At 46.1% G+C, this 16,739-nt stretch overlaps 1 protein-coding gene and 1 long non-coding RNA gene across 16 annotated transcripts in view; one reads left to right on the forward strand and one right to left on the reverse strand.

Annotated features, from left to right (window-relative positions):
* Positions 1-569: 569 nt before the first annotated feature.
* Positions 570-6,754, reverse strand: LOC117312347 (uncharacterized). 6 transcript variants are annotated; one of them, XR_012331800.1, is made up of 4 exons: positions 6,463-6,754; positions 4,391-4,455; positions 2,004-3,402; positions 570-1,205 (listed from the first exon to the last, which is right to left on the reverse strand). It is a non-coding gene; the product is annotated as an uncharacterized lncRNA (long non-coding RNA). The 6 variants fall into 6 exon arrangements; XR_012331798.1 differs by having other exon boundaries at positions 2,004-2,789; positions 3,272-4,455; XR_012331797.1 differs by adding an exon at positions 6,142-6,304 and having other exon boundaries at positions 2,004-4,455.
* Positions 6,755-6,816: 62 nt separating this feature from the next.
* The window catches only part of PIGG (phosphatidylinositol glycan anchor biosynthesis class G (EMM blood group)), a 40,884-nt gene continuing 30,961 nt past the window's right edge, over positions 6,817-16,739 (forward strand). For 9 of the 10 annotated variants that reach the window (XR_012331793.1, XR_012331794.1, XR_002174831.3 and 6 more), the window contains exons 1-3: positions 6,817-7,112; positions 8,018-8,223; positions 15,588-15,797. Coding sequence is in view for 7 of the 10 variants with exons in the window: in XM_033856434.2 (XP_033712325.1) it covers positions 6,959-7,112; positions 8,018-8,223; positions 15,588-15,797 (570 nt within the window). In the remaining 3 variants the exon portion in view is untranslated. Of the gene's footprint in view, positions 7,113-8,017; positions 8,224-9,425; positions 9,510-15,587; positions 15,798-16,739 lie in introns of those variants that run through there. The other variant, XM_073804701.1, reaches the window with a different exon arrangement.

Genomic DNA, 16,739 nt, shown 5'->3' on the forward strand with positions numbered 1-16,739 from the left:
CAGAAGGTTCCCAAAATGAATTGATTTGCAGGGGCCAGCATGCCTGCAGCCGTCTGCCCTCAGGTCTCAGCCCCCAGGTGGGGTACCTTTCACAGGAGAGATTTATTTCTTCCTAAAAAGAAAAAAGAGGTAAAAAGTGTCTCTCTTGCATGGCTCTTTTCTTAAGTAACATTAATTCAAAATAATCAATGTCACTAAGGCATACTTTGAGGGAAATGCCCTCAAATGCCCCCACTCCCCTGATTCCAGGGGAGACTTCAGGTGGGAAGCACGAGGACCAACCATCTGCATCCAGGATCCCATCTGTAAGACCACACAGATGTGAAATCAACAGAAATGTAAACAAATCTGCTTGTGTGTGAGAGACAGAGACAGACAGAGACAGACAGACCCTGAGAGAGACGCACCACACCGTTCAAGATGGCCACCTCTGGGGGCGGGGTTGGCAAACCTCTTTTCTTTAGGTCATATTTCAATTTTTTATAACATGTGTGTATTACTTTAATAATTATAAAAAGATTACAATCATATGTCAAGTGTGATCCATTCATCACTCATCTATGGAGTAATTAAAGTACAATATTTTATTTTTAAAATAAAAATGATTTATTAAAAGATTTATTACAAGGACAATAAACATTTATAACAGTAAAGTAATGAATTCTAAAGGAATTAAGAATCAAGTAAAGAACAAAAGTTTTTGGTGACTCAGTACCAGGCCAGCTAGGTGGCAGTACATAGCAGGGTTGGGGCAAGTTTCTCCAGGAGGTTGTATGTGTTCTGAATCAGCCTCCAATAGAGGTGAGGGAAAAGGTGTACAAGAATTGTACACTGAACACACGCAGATTAGAAAAGACAGTCTAGTTATTTTTTTTAATTAATTAATTTATTTATTTATGGTTGCGTTGGGTCTTCGTTGCTGCACGCAGGCTTTCTCTAGTTGCGGAAAGCGGGGGCTACTCTTCGTTGCCGTGCGTGGGCTTCTCACTGCGGTGGCTTCTCTTGTTGAGGAGCACGGGCTCTAGGTGCACGGGCTTCAGTAGTTGCTGCACGTGGGCTCAGTAGTTGTGGCTCACGGGCTTAGTTGCCCCGCGGCATGTGGGATCTTCGTGGACCAGGGATCGAACCCACGTCCCGTGCATTGGCAGGTGGACTCTTAACCACTGCACCACCAGGGAAGTCCCATCTTGGGTGTTCTGGATGACCTGGATGTGGTAGAAACAGTGGGATTTCTAATTCCAGTTTTCCACATCAACCCACCAAAAATCTATTAGAGAAATTAAGAAAACAACCCCATTTACCGTAACATCAGAAGAACAAAATACCTAGGATTAAACTTACCCAAAGATGTGAAAGACCTGCACACTGAAAATGTTATGACATTGATGAAGAAATTGAAGACGTAAATAAATGGAAAGATACCCTGTGCTTGTGGACAGAAAGAATTAGTAGTGCTAAAATGTTCATTCTACCCAAATATACACATTCAATGCAATTCCTACAAAAATGCCAAGGGCATTTTTCCCAGAAACTGAACAAACAGTCCTGACATTTGTATGGAAACACAAAGGACCCCGAACAGCCAAGGGGATCCTGAGAAAGGAGAACAGCAGCTGGAGGAAACTCACTCCCTGACTTCAAACCATATTACGAAGCTACAGTAACCAAACAGTGTAGAAATGACACAGGAAGAGACAAAGGGGCCATAAGAATAGAATAGAGAGCCCAAGAATAAGCCCACACACATGTGGTCAGTTAATTTATGCCAAAGCTGCCAAGGACATACCCCAGGGAAAGGACAGTCCCCTCAATAAACTGCCTGGAAAATGGAACATCACAAGCCAAAGGAGGACACGGGACACTGCAGCACACACAAAACTCACTAAAACCCACAGTTTTCCACATCAAGCCCCTCCTCTGCTGGGTCCTCTGGAAACAGACACCCACCCCAGGCAGTCAGCCAGGCAGTCAGCACAGCAAGCTTCTCCCCACCTTTTCCTCACCTTTTTCTCCCAGGGAGGCACCTCCCAGCCAGTCCTGAGGAAACCGAGCTCGTCTCAACGTGGATGCAGCCCTGCACTGTCCCGAAGCCAAATCCTTGGAGGTTCCTGAGGAGGCCAGGCTCCTGTCAGCTGTGCACAGGGCCAGCCCTGTGTGCAGAAAAGGCAGGTGCGCACTGGTAAGAGGAGTGGGCTTGTCACCCTGTGCTGGCAAAGTGGGAAATGCAGGCTGCACCCACTCCCAGTTCAGAGGAGACCGAGTTCCCTGCTGGCCGTCCTGCTGAATCCACTAATGTTTGGAAATTCAAACATATGGCAGCAAATATGCCATGACTTCTTGAAAAATAGGTATAGAACAATCAGAAACCATATGCAATGAAATGAATGTAGACACAGACTTTGCAACTTACACCAAAAGTCATTCCAAAGTGTCCACAGACAAATTTAAAATACAAAACTATAAAAACTATAAAACAAAACATAGAAGAAAATCTACATGACCATGGGCTTGGGCACATAGATCATGAGGCTTGACTTTTAACACACAACACAAAAAGCCAATGCACAAAAGGAAAAAAGTTAGTAACATGTTTTTTGTAAAGTAATTTTTTTTATTGAAGTATAGTTGATTTACAATGTTGTCTTAGGGCTTCCCTGGTGGCGCAGTGGTTGAGAGTCCGCCTGCCGATGCAGGGGACGCAGGTTCGTGCCCCGGTCTGTGAAGATCCCACATGCCGCGGAGCGGCTGTGCCCCGTGAGCCATGGCCGCTGAGCCTGCGCGTCCGAAGCCTGTTGCTCCGCAACGGGAGAGGCCACAACAGTGAGGGGCCCGCGCACCGCAAAAAAAAAAAAAAAAAAAAAAAAAAAAAAACCATACAATGTTGTGTTAATTTCTGCTATACAGCAAAGTGACTCAGTTATTATACACATATATACATTCTTTTCCATTATGGTTTATCCCAGTAACGTGTTCTTTATAAAATTAAAAATTTCTACTCGGTGAAATGCCTTTTCCAGGAAACTGAAAAACAAGCAATAAACTGGGAGAAAAATATTTGCAAAACACATATCTGATAAAGAATTTGTACTCAAATTATACAAAGAACTGTAAAACAAACAACTGCATTAAAAATGGGTGAAGATCTGAATAGATGTCTGGCCAAAGAAGATAAACAGATAATAAGTGGACAAAAACATGATCAACATCATATACCATTAGGGAATCACAAAGTAAAGCAAGACAGCGATACGGACCTATGAGAACTACTAACCTCCTCCCACAAGGACGACCCTGATCACTGGAGGGTGGGGAACAACAGCTCTCCTTCATCGCCGATGGAACGCGTAGACGGCCTTGAGATACAGTTTGGCAGGATTTTCCAAAGCCAAACAAGTCTCACACCTTGAGATAATTACACAACTTCTCACACCTTCAATAATTACACAACTGCTTTGTAAAACTCTATCCAAACAAAAACAAGGATGATATTGTGCACGGAAACTCTACTCATAATGTCTAAACCTAAATGGAATCAGGATGTCTTCAGTAGATGGATGCATAAGGAAACTGGGGTACATCCATGTGAAGGGGAGCAAAATGTGAAACGCCAAAATACGGAATTTCTAGAGACCCCAAAGAGCTAAAACAATTTTTCACAAGAAATTCAAAGTTGGAGGGTCACACTGCCCAATTTCAAATGTTAGTACACAGCAGCGGTAAATAAAATACTCCCCTCTCCTGAAGTGTGGGTGCCACACAGTGGCTTCATCCTAAAGAAGACACGCAGTACAGACTTAGGGAAAAAGGAACTTCACAGTGGGGAAAATCTGACAAACACTACCTGAGCCAGAAGGGCAACGCTAACATGAACAGTGATAAGTTGCCCTGATGTATGTTCCCACGATATGAAGTCACAAGAAAGCACTTTACCCCTGTGATCTGCTTCCTCAAAACCCGTGACCCCATTTTAATCACAAGAAAAACACCAAGTAAATCCCAATGTGGGACAATCTACGAAATACCTAACTAGTCCACCTCAACACTGCTGAGGTCATAGAGTGAAGGACAGTGTGAGAAAATATCAAAGCCGAAAACATACTAAAGTGACATTATGACTCAATGCCATGGGATACCCTGGATGGGATCCTAGGACACAAAATGGAAGAACGAAGGGAACCCAAATAAAATATGGATTTTAGTTAACAATAAGGTACCCATATTTGTTCGTAATTGTGACAATTCTGTTGAAAACTAGAGAAAGAGGAAAAATTAAAACTCAAATAAGAGAAACCTATTGCATCAAACTGGAAATCCACAGGAAATTGGTAATTTCCTAACAAAAGCACACAATAACAAAAGGCATGTTAAAATAAGGAAAATACAAACACACCAACTCGCCTCCCGGGGACTTCCTTCCCCTGCTGGCTGTCCTCTCATTATTCTGGATTCTCACTCCTGGACCAGAAAGGAAAAGGAACAGAGATGTTCAGCAGCCCCTGTAAGGTCTGACCCCCACCCAGTGTCTGCATCTCCCCCAGCCATGCCCAGCTGAATAACGACACACTGCCAGAGGGATTCCCAGGGATCACTGATTCTGTGTCACCTAGGAGTTTTGTTTGTTTGTTTGTTTCTGGAGTATAGTTGCTTTACAACGTTGTGTTAGTTTCTGCTGTACAGAAAAGTGAATCAGCCTTACGTACACATACATCCCCTCCCTCCTGGACATCCTTCCCATCCAGGTCACCACAGAACACCAAGTAGAGTTCTCTGTGCTATACAGTCGGTTCTCACTAGTTATCTATTTTATACATAAACCTAGAATATCATAGTTTTAATTCACAGAAACGTCAAAGGCTATTTAGGGAGGCCTATGTGTCTAGGAGTCAAGGGTGGCCTCTGGCTAGCGGCTAAGAGGAAGCCAGGGCCTCAGTCCTACTGCTGCAAGGAAATGAATTCTGTCAACAACCTGAGTGAGAGTGGAACTGGATCCTTCCCCAGTCGAGACTCCAGATGCAAACACAGCCCTAGCCAATACCTCGAATGCAACCTTGCAGAGGACCCACCAAGCTATGCCCAGGCTCCTCACCCACAGACACTGAGATCATAAATCATAAAACTTAGTTTTAAGTTACTAAGTTTGTGGTATTTGTTATGAAGAGATATAAATCTAATACAGACTGTATTTATTTGCTAGGGCTGCCATAATAAAGTACCACAGATTGGGTGGTTTAAGCAACAGAAATTTACTTTCTGACAGTTCCAAAGGCCAGAAGTCCAAGATCAAGGTGTTGGTAGTGTTTGTTTCTCCTCAGGCCTTTCTCCTTGGCTCCTAGATGGCCACCTTCTCACCATGTGTGCACATGGTCTTCCCTCCGTGCCTGTGCGTCCCAATCTCTTTTCTAATGACACCAGTCACATAGGATTAGAGCCCACCCAAATGACCTCATTTTGACTTAATTATATCTTTAAAAGCACTGTCTCCAAATAAAATCACGTTATGACCTACTGAGGCTTAGGCCTTCAATATATGAATTTTGGGGAGCACCCAATTGAGCCCATAACAAGAACCACTGGAAGGGAGAAGATGTTTTTTGTTTTTCTGAGATGTTAGCAAAGTGTGGAGATTCAAAGCTCAGGCTCAGAGTCAGACTGATAGCTCTGAATCTTGGCTCTGTGGCTGTTTAGCTGTGTTACTTCGGATATGCTACTTTACATTCTGACATCATTTCTTTGTCTGCAATAAAAAATAATAAAACTACCTACTTCAAAGTGTTGTTGTGTTAACCAAATAAAATAGTCCATTTAAAGGGCTTGATCTAGTGCCCGGCAGGTGATAAACTAGATAAACCTCAGCTGTCATTAAATGGTTATTATCAACGCGCATGGTTACTGTGTACTGGTGAGAAGGTGGTAGAAGCTTAGACTGTCATCGTCAGAGCTTGGGAAAACTGACTCGTTATAGACTCATCACATTTAAGGCTCGGAGACACACCTTGGAGTCTGCCTTGGGCCTAGTCTCCTTAAAGGAGAGCCTTAGAAGGGAGGTCGGGTGCATAAGCCTTAACAAGGGAAGGCTCTGGGGAGGAGGATGTGAAGAAAACAGGAGAAAGCAGCAGGGATGTGGTCTTAGCTTAAGACTACCTTCAACTTCATTCCAGAGGAGCTCGGAGCACGAATAGCACGAGTCAACTCTCTTGGAGGCAAAGGAGCTGGGCCTTTATACTGCAACCCCAGTCAGCCATGAGCTCCAGGCGTTTGGGGAGTGGTAACTTCCAGGGCGCAGCAGTTCCCCAAGGACAATTAACTATTCAGAGAAGGGGGCGGCTGTGAGCTGTTGGCCCCCAGCACACCCAGAAGCCGGAGATGGAGGCACCAGGCAGTAAAGGGGTCTGGATGCGGCCCCAAGAAAGTCCCGAGGTCCAATCCCGCACAGGGACACCCAGACCCAGGAAGTCTGCTTGCCTTCTGGAGGTCACTTAGCGAGGTAACGGCAGCCCAACTCGAAGCCGTGGTCGGAGACGGCGTCCTCTGCACAGACCTGCCCAAGACACACGAGGGCTCTCAGGGCGACGGCACCTGACTCAGCAGGCTGCCGAAGAGCAAACGCGGCAAAATGCGTGACAGCTCCTGGCAGGAGGCACGGCACACAGCATAGACTCCATAAACCCGAGACAGCCGGAGGGGCTCAGACCGTAACACGGGTCTGGCGGTGCCTTGCCGGCTGACGCCCCAGAAGTACACGAGACGCCCGTGAGCTCAGGGCCGCCCCGCCCCGGAAGCGCCCGGACCCTGGCGCGTATTTCCGGCGCGACGGCAGCCGCGGGGACGCCGGGCACCTGTCCTGACCTCCCGTTCGCGCTTGCTCGGAGGCGGCTCCCTGGAGGCGGAAGCCGGTGCTTTTGGGCGAGACGTGACTTGGAGTCCGGGAACCCGGATCCCGGCCGGGCGGGTGGGCACGATGCGGCTGGGCTCCGGGACCTTCGCCGCCTGCTGCGTAGTGATCGAGGTGCTCGGGGTCGCGCTCTTCCTCCGAGGATTCTTCCCGGCTCCCGTTTGTTCCTTTTCCGGGACGGAGCACCAAACAGAGTCCCCAGCGCCCGAACCCTCGGCTGGTATGGACCGCTCCCCGGGCGTCTCTGCTCCCCGGGCCCCACTCTTCCCGGAGGACCCTCCTTATGAGCCTCGCCTCTTGGACATCTTCCCGCGGCTCCCGGGTGGTCTCTTCCATTCTGGTCCCCACCCCCTAGGGTCCCCTTCTTACCGTTCCAGCCTCCTTTTATGTATCCTACAAGTTTGTGGCAAGCACCACTACCAGCCCTACTAAGAGCCTCCTCCCTGGTCACCGCAAAGTAAGATCTCCATACCCGTAAAGAGTAAGCGTCTCCCCAGCTCTACTCATCCAGTGACACCCCAACCCCCTTACCTGAGCAGATGTTTGGGTCACTGCCTGTTCCAGGCACCCTTTTTGCTCAGGAAGACACAGCAGATAAGATTGCTGCCGACCTCTCGTGTTTTCTTCTATGGCATTCCTCTAAGACCCCGTTTTTTCCAGTAGTTAAGACCTCCCTGCCTAGGCCCCTCCCTGGCCCTCACCTACCCAACAGTATATCTTAGGTAAAGGAACTCACGTTTTGGATCAAATCCACACAATACCAGCTACTAACCATGGAAAGACAGTTTGTAAATGCTCGCCCATCCCCTACCTGCAACACTGTGTTTTAGGGCAATCTCCCTAATGTCCCATTCCAGGATACTCACGAAGGGACTCCTCTGTGCCAGTACTCCCCATCATGCTAAGGGGAATTCACTACATAATATTAGGGCTCCCTGAGCTTACTTGTTGCCCACCCCCTGATCCCAGCGTTGTTTCCCAAGAACAGGCCTTTTTCTTTGGCTCAGGATATGTAGGTGTGACAGAGTATGTGCTGGAGAAGTAAGCAGAAACTAGATTATAAGGTGCTTGAATGCTAAATAAAGGTTAAATTCAATTTTCTTTTTTTTTTTCAAACACTCTTAGGAGCCATTTCCAACTGGACCAAGCTCCCACCACCTCTCTTCAGTAAAGTTGTTATTATGCTGATAGACGCCTTGAGAGATGACTTTGTGTTTGGGTCAAAGGGTGTGAAATTTATGCCCTACACAACTTATCTTGTGGAAAAAGGATCATCTCACAGTTTTGTGGCTGAAGCAAAGCCACCTACAGTTACTATGCCTCGAATCAAGGTAAAGAGTTTGACTGAACGTATTATAGGTCATGGTTTGGCTCTTTCAGAGGTTTAGAGGGGCTCTCTGTAGTCTGTTACTTGGAGTCCCAGTTTTAACTAAGTGGAAATTAGTTTGGTGCTGTCAACTTGGCTGGGGCAATAGAATGCTGAAAAAGCCTCCCAGATAGGATGGAACTAAGACCCATGATTTATGCCCTCTGTAAAGGTAGCCAACAGCTCATGCTTCATGGGAAGCATAACATTTAGAGCCAGATCATCTAGGCCAATCTAATCCAAGAGATACCATGCTCCTTGCTAACCTGCTATCTTCTTTAATCATCAGGGGGTCAGTTAGAATTCTGGGAGGAGCCTCTAGGGTTATCTAGTTCAGTCACTTGACTTTATGGATGAGGAAGCAAATTCAGATAAGTTAAATAACTTGTACAAAATTTTAGTATACACAGTGACCAAACCAACATGATCTGGCCTCACAGATACCTGTTTTTACTCTATAAACCGCCTTCAGGTGTTCAGGCTAGTGGGAGTGCCTTTGAAGTACATATGCTTTACTGCTTTACTTAAAAACTGTGGGGAAAGAGAAGAGTAAAGCTTTATTGATTTGCTCAAAAACAAGTTTTTTTTTGAAAATAACATCTCTGCCTTCATGGAACTTTCAGTCTCTAATGAGAGACGTAGCCGTTAAACAAATGAACGTACAAGTAAATGTGCAGTTACAAAGTGTGATTAATGCATAATGAAAAAGAACAGAGCGTGATGTTCAGTGCTGGTTGGGGGCTCAATTTAGATTGGGGTGGTTCAGAAAAGCCTGTCTGAGGAAATTGCATTCACACTTAGACCCGAAGGTTGAGTAAAGAAGTGGGATCAGAAAAGGACAGAGGACCTTAAAAGTTTGTGAATATACTGCAGGCCGGTATGGTGTAGAAGTCTCTGGCTGAACCTTACATCTGTGGATGATCGTGTGACACCTTATTAGTTGGTGAGAAGGTGTCACTTCTTGATTTAAAGCTTGGGGGCAGCATTAGTAGTTACTCAGCAAATGTTTACTGGGTGAGTAAAACAGTCTGGGATTGAAGGGGTTCATGCTGCATCTTTTACTGACTTTTTTTTCTTGAGTTTCCCATTCTCTCTGCCTCTTTTGGATGTGGTTTGGCCTTCATTCAGTATTTATTGAGGATCTATATGTACTGTGTGCTGTTCTAGATAAGAGGGATTCAGTGAAAAAACAAGACAGCAACTGTCCTGTCCTCATGAAGCTTACTTTCTAATTGAGGGGACAGAAAATATGTAAGTATACAAATAAATAATCAAAATTGTTTCAGGAGGTGATAAATGCTACGGAAGAAATTGAGGAGGAGAATGTGATGGAGAGTGATGGGGAGTCGGGGAGGCCACCTGTAGTCAGGATGCTTGGGAACAGCCTTTAGGGGTGCAGTCGTTCTGCTGAAACAAGTCCTGTGGAAGCTGGAAGCAAGGCATCCAGGCTCCTGACCACCAGGATCACTGCTTTCTTTACCTGTCCTGTCAGAAGTGTGGGAGGAACCCATTCCTCCTTTGTTCTGATAAGAAAAGAGTTGTTAGGAATCTGGGCAGATTTGTAAGGAAAAATGTAAGTGAGCGTGGTGGCTCCAGGTTCTGTTCAGTCTTGCACATTGGCCGGTGTGGCCCTCCCTTTGGTTTCATTTTACCAAACCAGTGTTTTGTTTTGGATCCTTTGCAGGTTCTTGCTCCTCATTCTCTATCAGGGAGGAGCTAGTATACAGGAAGTCCATCCTGGAGTTAGGGTTACCTTGCTCTGGAATTTGATAGGATCAGGTAGTGTTGGCTAAGGAGTGTGTCCCCTGCCCTGCCTCCACCTAGGAAGGGACTTAGTTCATCTGGAGGTGCTGATACAATTGCCACGAGACACCAGTTTTAAAATTTCAAGACTAATGTCTCTAGTAGCATGTTCACATGTTAAGATGCTGCAGCAGCTTCCTTCTAAAACATTGTAACTGATTTTTGAATGCCTTTCCTTTTCCTGGGAATTTATAGTTGTAACAGCGGCAGTTACCACTGGCTGTGGTGCACCCGTGGTGCAGGCACTGTCTTGTACACTCTTACCACAGCCCCATGGAAGCTCCATGATGTTGGTGCCACTCTCTTCTCCATTTCCCAGATGAGGAAACAGGCTTGAAGTGTGAAATCTCACAGCTGGCATCAGAAACCGAGCATAACCTTATGTTTGCCTAGTTCCAGAGCGTTGCTTGGTCACACTGTGTCATACAGCAGCACTGTGTTACACAGAATAAGGTGACCAGATCAAATTCTCTTTTATTAGTCACTGCAGAGCCCTCCTTAATTCTCAGAAGTCAGGAAACTGCTGTTCCCAAGACCACAGCAACCCCAGGGAAACCTCCAAGGAGATGACAGACAAGCGCTCAAAATTCCTGGGCTCTCAGCTGCAACTTTTTTGCTGCCTACATGTTTCCTGGGGTGAAGGGGATACCAGGTAGTCCCTGCCCTTCTTAAAAATGTCCGTGTGAACCCAAACTAGTGTGAAGAGGAGGGACGTACCTTATAAAAGCCCAGAGGAAAGGGTGGGTAGACTCAACCCCAAGTGGTGGGAGACATTATAAACAAAGTCAACTGACAGACAATAAATGGAAAAATTATTTACAGTTAACAAGATGTGAACCCCATGATATGTAAAGAGGATCCAATCAAGGGCAACAATCCAGGAGCAACTGCACAAAGGATATAAAGAAATCCACATAGAAAGAAATTGAAATATGCCAGTAAGCATAGGAAAAGATTCTTCCCTGCACTGGTAATCAGATTAAAGGCAACTAAAGAGTCTTATCACATTGTAAAAATTGAAAGGTTGATGATAACACTCCTCACAAGAAATGAGGTGAACAGATCTCTGTATACTGTTTATGTGACTAATTGGACTCAGCCAGCACCTCCACTACCCCCACTGTAGGCCAGTCTGCTATGGTGTGAGCCTGGACTGTAAAACTATCCCAGCACTTCTCACCCAGAACCTGTCCAAACAGATCACGTTGCTCTGCTCTAGTCCCAACAGTCCTCCAGTGGCTTACACTCTGCCTCCTAACCCAGGGCTCAGGGTGCGTGGTCTTCCCCCGTTTGCCTCTTCACCCTCATCTGAGCCGATTTCCCTCTTCCTGTGTGTTTATCCACGCAGATCACACCTAGCTCCGTTCCCCATGTATGCTGCCCCCTTTCACCTTGGGGTTTTTGCAGTTTGCTGTGTTTTGCCCTGGAAAGCCTCACCTCACCTCACCTAGACAAAACTCCACCTTCACGCCTCAGCTCAAATGGCACTTCCACTGGAGGCTTTTTAAAAGCAATTGCCGTTACATTTTTCACAGAACTAGAACAAAAATTGCACAATTTGTATGGAATCACAAAAGACTCCGAATAGACACAGCAATCTTGAGAAACAAAAACAGAGCTGGAGGAATCAGGCTCCCAGACTACTATACTACAAAGCTACAGTAATCAAGACAGTATGGTACTGGCACAAAAACAGAAATGTAGATTAATGGAACAGGATAGAAAGTCCAGAGGTAAACCCACGCACATGAGGTCACCTTATCTTTGATAAAGGAGGCAAGAGTATACAAAGGAGAAAAGAAAGCCTCTTCAATAAGTGGTGCTGGGAAAAATGGACAGCTACATGTGAAAGAATAAAGTTAGAACATTTTCTAACACCATAGACAAAAATAAACTCAAAATGGATTAAAGACCTAAATGTAAGGCCAGACACTATAAAACTCGTAGAGGAAAACGTAGGCAGAACACTCAATGACATAAATCACAGCAAGATCCTTTTTGACCCACCTCCTAGAGAAATGGAAATAAAAACAAAAATAAACAAATGAGACCTAATGAAACTTAAAAGCTTTTGCACTGCAAAGGAAACCGTAAACAAGACCAAAAGACAACCCTCAGAATGGGAGAAAGTATTTACAAACAAAGCAACTGACAAAGGATTAATCTCCAAATTTTACAAGCAGCTCATGCAGCTCAATATCAAAAAAACAAACAACCCAATCCAAAAAATGGGCAGAAGACCTAAATAGACATTTCTCCAAAGAAGACACACAGATTGCCAAAAAACACATGAAAAGATGCCCAACATCACTAATCATTAGAGAAATGCAAGTCAAAACTACAATGAGGTATCACCTCACACTGGTCAGAATTGCCATCATCAAAAAATCTACAAACAGTAAATGCTGGAGAGGGTGTGGAGAAAAGGGAACCCTCCTGCACTGTTGGTGGGAATGTACATTGGTACAGCCACTATGGAGGACAGTATGGAGGTTCCTTAAAAAACTAAAAGTAGAACTACCATGTGACCCAGCAATCCCACTACTGGGCATATACCCTGAGAAAACCATAATTCAAAAAGAGTCATGTACCACAGTGTTCATTGCAGCACTATTTACAATAGCCAGGACATGGAAGCAACCTAAGTGTCCATCGACAGAGGAATGGATAAAGAAGACGTGGCACAGATATACAATGGAATATTACTCAGCCATAAAAAGAAACGAAATTGAGCTATTTGTAATGAGGTGGATGGATCTAGAGTCTGTCATACAGAGTGAAGTAAGTCAGAAAGAGAAAAACAAATACCATATGGTAGCACGTCTAAAAAATCTAAAAAAAAAAAAAAAACTGGTTCTGATGAACTTAGGGGCAGGACAGGAATAAAGACACAAACATAGAGAATGGACTTGAGGACATGGGGAGGGGGAAGGGTAAGCTGGGATGAAGTGGACAGTAGCATTGACATATGTACACTACGAAATGTAAAACAGATGGCTAGTGGGAAGCAGCTGCATAGCACAGGGAGATCAGCTCGGTGCTTTGCAACCATCTACATGGGTGGGATTAAAGAGGGTGGGAGGGAGACGCAAGAGGGAGGGGATATGGGGATACACGTACGCATAGAGCTGATTCACTTTGTTATACATCAGAAACTAACACAACATTGTAAAGCAATTATACTCCAATAAAGATGTAAAAAAAAAAAAGAGGAAGAGTGACAAAAAGAAAACAGACATACAGAGAAATAAAAGGGACACATGCGAGACTGTGTCCTTTGAGTGACTGAGAGAGCGGCTAGCCTTAGTTTCTGTTAGCTTTCCAAAAGTTAAATCTCTCCTCTCTGCTCGTGGGTACTCAGTATCCATAAAATAAATTCTCTTTTCTGCTTTCAAAAATAAAAATAAAACAATTGTCATTAAATTCGTCTTGGATATATACATTGTATATCCAAACACTGGAGTACTTTGTAGCTGTTTTTAAAAAAGAAGGTGAAATACCTGTATGTTTTCTGTGGAAAGGGGTTCATGATATGTCATTAAGTGAAAAAAGCAAGTTGCAGAACTATCTATAGTTTGTTACCATGTTGGTTAAAAAAAAAAAAAATACGTACTTTATGTATTTCTGATTGTACATATACGGATGAAAGGATACTCACCCAAAGTAACTGGTTACCTTTAGCAAGTAGAATTTTGGGGTGAAAGGCTCACATTTAAAAAAATAACTTCATTGAGGTAGAATTTTCATACAGTACAGTATAGCACAGTTTGATGAGATTGACCGAGTATATACATGCGTGCGACTCCCACCTCGGCTCTGGGCCCTGATCCCCACCCGGGAGTGCTGGTGGCTGTCGCTGTTTTGCTGACTTGCTGAGGCTACTTCTAGAGAGTCTGTCTCTCCTGAAGTCCTGAAATATACGCTCACTGATGTCTCTGCTTGTTGTGTTTTTTTAATTCCTGGTTTTTTTTTTAAGCCACTCTTCCTGAGGGGCAGCCAGGTCGGGATGGCTGAGTGGTGAGCCAATGACTGGTCACAGGTTGTGCTTAAACACATTGTGGTGTGGCCTCCACTCTCTACAGGGGGTCTTTGTGTGTGGCTCCAGCCCTCAGCCACTCTTCAGGCAGTTTATGAGTCTTCCCTGACTCTCACTTTGTTTGAGCAGGGCCTGTGTTCAGCTGGAAGGACCAGGCAACTAGGCCCTCTCTGTTCTCGCCTGAGTGTACACTCACCCTGTGTGTGCACACAGCCTTCCAGATTCCAGGACCATGTGGGAGCTCACAGAAGCCTACCGCATCTGTCCCATTCCCCAGACCCCCTTTGCAGACCCCCTTTTTGCTGTGTCTTACTACAACCAGCATTGAAGCCTCAGGTAGCTGTGACGTTGGCCTTCCCTGTTTTCGCTTTGTCCCTGGCATGGGGCTTCTCCGTGGAGTGCTGGATTGGGCAGGCCCCTCCGGGTCCTCATGGCTGCCACATCACAGAACTGGGTGTGCGGGAGGGGAGCAGCCCAGGTTAAAACACCACAGGTACTCTCAGTTCTTACCGAAATGCGGACGTGTTTTGGATAAGAACATTTCAATTTGTGTATATCTTCGTTGAGTTCAAAGTCTTGAAGGGGTTGTTTTTGACAGTTTTATCCAGTTTTATCGTTGCTCTTCAGGGAGAGGGTTTGCCAAGCTCCTCATTCTCAAAGTCCAAGATTAACTCATTTTTGCGTTACTTTGCTGTTAAAGAAGTCTTGGCAAAATTATTACACTTGTTAGCATTGTCCAGATTCCTCTATTTTCATTGCACAGGTCCCTGGATGCCAGTGTTGTAGGTTGTCAGCAAACTCCAGATCATGGAGACCCACGACCCATTTAGATTCTGCTAAAATGAGGGAGGTGGTTGACTTAGTTCTATAGCAGAAAGGTGTGAAGACATGTCGCACCCACCTGCTCCTCCAAGAAATTACGGTGCTGGGTGGGGCGGGGAGGTGGCCCCACCAGCATCCCCGGGCGAGTTTACTGTGAGGATTCCTCAGAGTTCCTGTTTAGGGACCGGTTTCCTCCCTGGGTGTGTGGGAGGCTGCTCTTTCTCTCGGGCGGGGGGGTGGACAGTAGAATGACTGGGTTTCAGGATCAGTGTGCGGAGTTTGCTTGTCCCATGAAGCAGATCTGAAGCTTAGATGAGGACCTGATGGTGGGTTTGGGTATACAGAGTGCATACCACCCTTTGCCATTTGTTTCATTTCTTATCATCCGTCACTGCTTTTTTGACCACAGCCCTCTAGCTACCCCACGGCCTTCTCCTTTGTCCTCTCATCGGCTGAAATATGATCAGTTCTTCACTTACTGAGTTTGCTGGTTTTGCCAAGAATCTGTGTAGCTTTTCCCCCTTTGTCCTAATACTGGCCCAGCCTTCAGCACTGGTGTTGCTTTAGCTCTATGCTTGCCTCTTCCATTCGTTGGAATCACCTTCTGTGCCTGTTCCCACGCTGTGCTTGGACTCTGTGGTCTGACCCCTGAATGCTTCCTTCTGCAGGCGTTGATGACGGGGAGCCTCCCCGGCTTCATCGATGTCGTCAGGAACCTCAATTCTCCCACACTGCTGGAAGACAACGTGATCACACGAGCAAAAGCAGCGGGGAAAAGAATCATCTTTTACGGAGATGAAACATGGGTGAAGTTATTCCCAAAGCATTTTGTGGAATATGACGGAACAACCTCTTTTTTTGTATCAGATTATACAGAGGTCAGTTTTTAAGAAAAATATATTCTATGAGACAGAGCCTGCTACCCTCTAACAGTGAGAGGCAATGTTGTTTTGTATGTGGCTTTTATCAATATACTGAGAATAGTGTGGAGAGATTGAAAAAATTGTTCCTCCCATAATCAGCTACAAGCCAGGACCATAAACCTTAATGCAAGTGTGAGCATAGTTCTGTGAGCCCAAAGCCCAGACCGGGTGAGCACCCACTGACGGGTACCGGGGGTCAGGAAGGGCTTCCCAGGAGGAGCCGCTCAGCCGGAGTTTCGACAGGTGAGTGGGGCCTTCGCAAGTGGACAGAATGGGGTGGCAGAGTCTGCGAGTCAGAGCCTGAGGTCCCCACGGTCTGCCTGGGATCCTGCCTTGCTGCTGTTCTCCTGCGAGGGCAGCGGCATGAGGGCAGACATGAGCTGGGCGAGCCTACCTGCTGCGGAGGGCATCGGCCCTGTGCTGCGTGTGCAGCCTCCGGCAAGGAGATTAGACACCCCCCCACCCCGCTCCGTGTTGGCCCTGGGGCACAGGGAGGCCCGCAGGGCAAAGGCACCGTCTGAGCTGGAGTTGGATGGACCCGTTTGCTTGGCCCGGGGGAGCACCTGCCGTCCTGTTACACCGACACCCTTTGCCAAAGCTGACCGTATAGACACAGCAGTCACTGCCCACCCTGTGTGTGACGGCTCAGAAGCACTTGTCTTTGTAGTAGACTCTCCGGGGGGAGGGAGGGGTCAGGGCTGACCTGGCTAGTGGCTCTGTCAGGGGCTGTGTGGCTGGGAACTGCTGAGTGTGTGCCTCCTTCTTCCCCAAACAGCCTTCTCGTAGGACACAGGCAGACGTCCCCAGCTTCACCCCGCTGGTTTCTTGAACTCTGGGCACTGTCCTGTCTTAGCTAACTGCCTTAGCCCTCACTTGCCTCATAACAACCTGACACCC

Source organism: Tursiops truncatus, chromosome 5 (genome assembly GCF_011762595.2).
Source record: "Tursiops truncatus isolate mTurTru1 chromosome 5, mTurTru1.mat.Y, whole genome shotgun sequence".
NCBI classification, from domain to species: Eukaryota; Metazoa; Chordata; class Mammalia; order Artiodactyla; family Delphinidae; genus Tursiops; species Tursiops truncatus.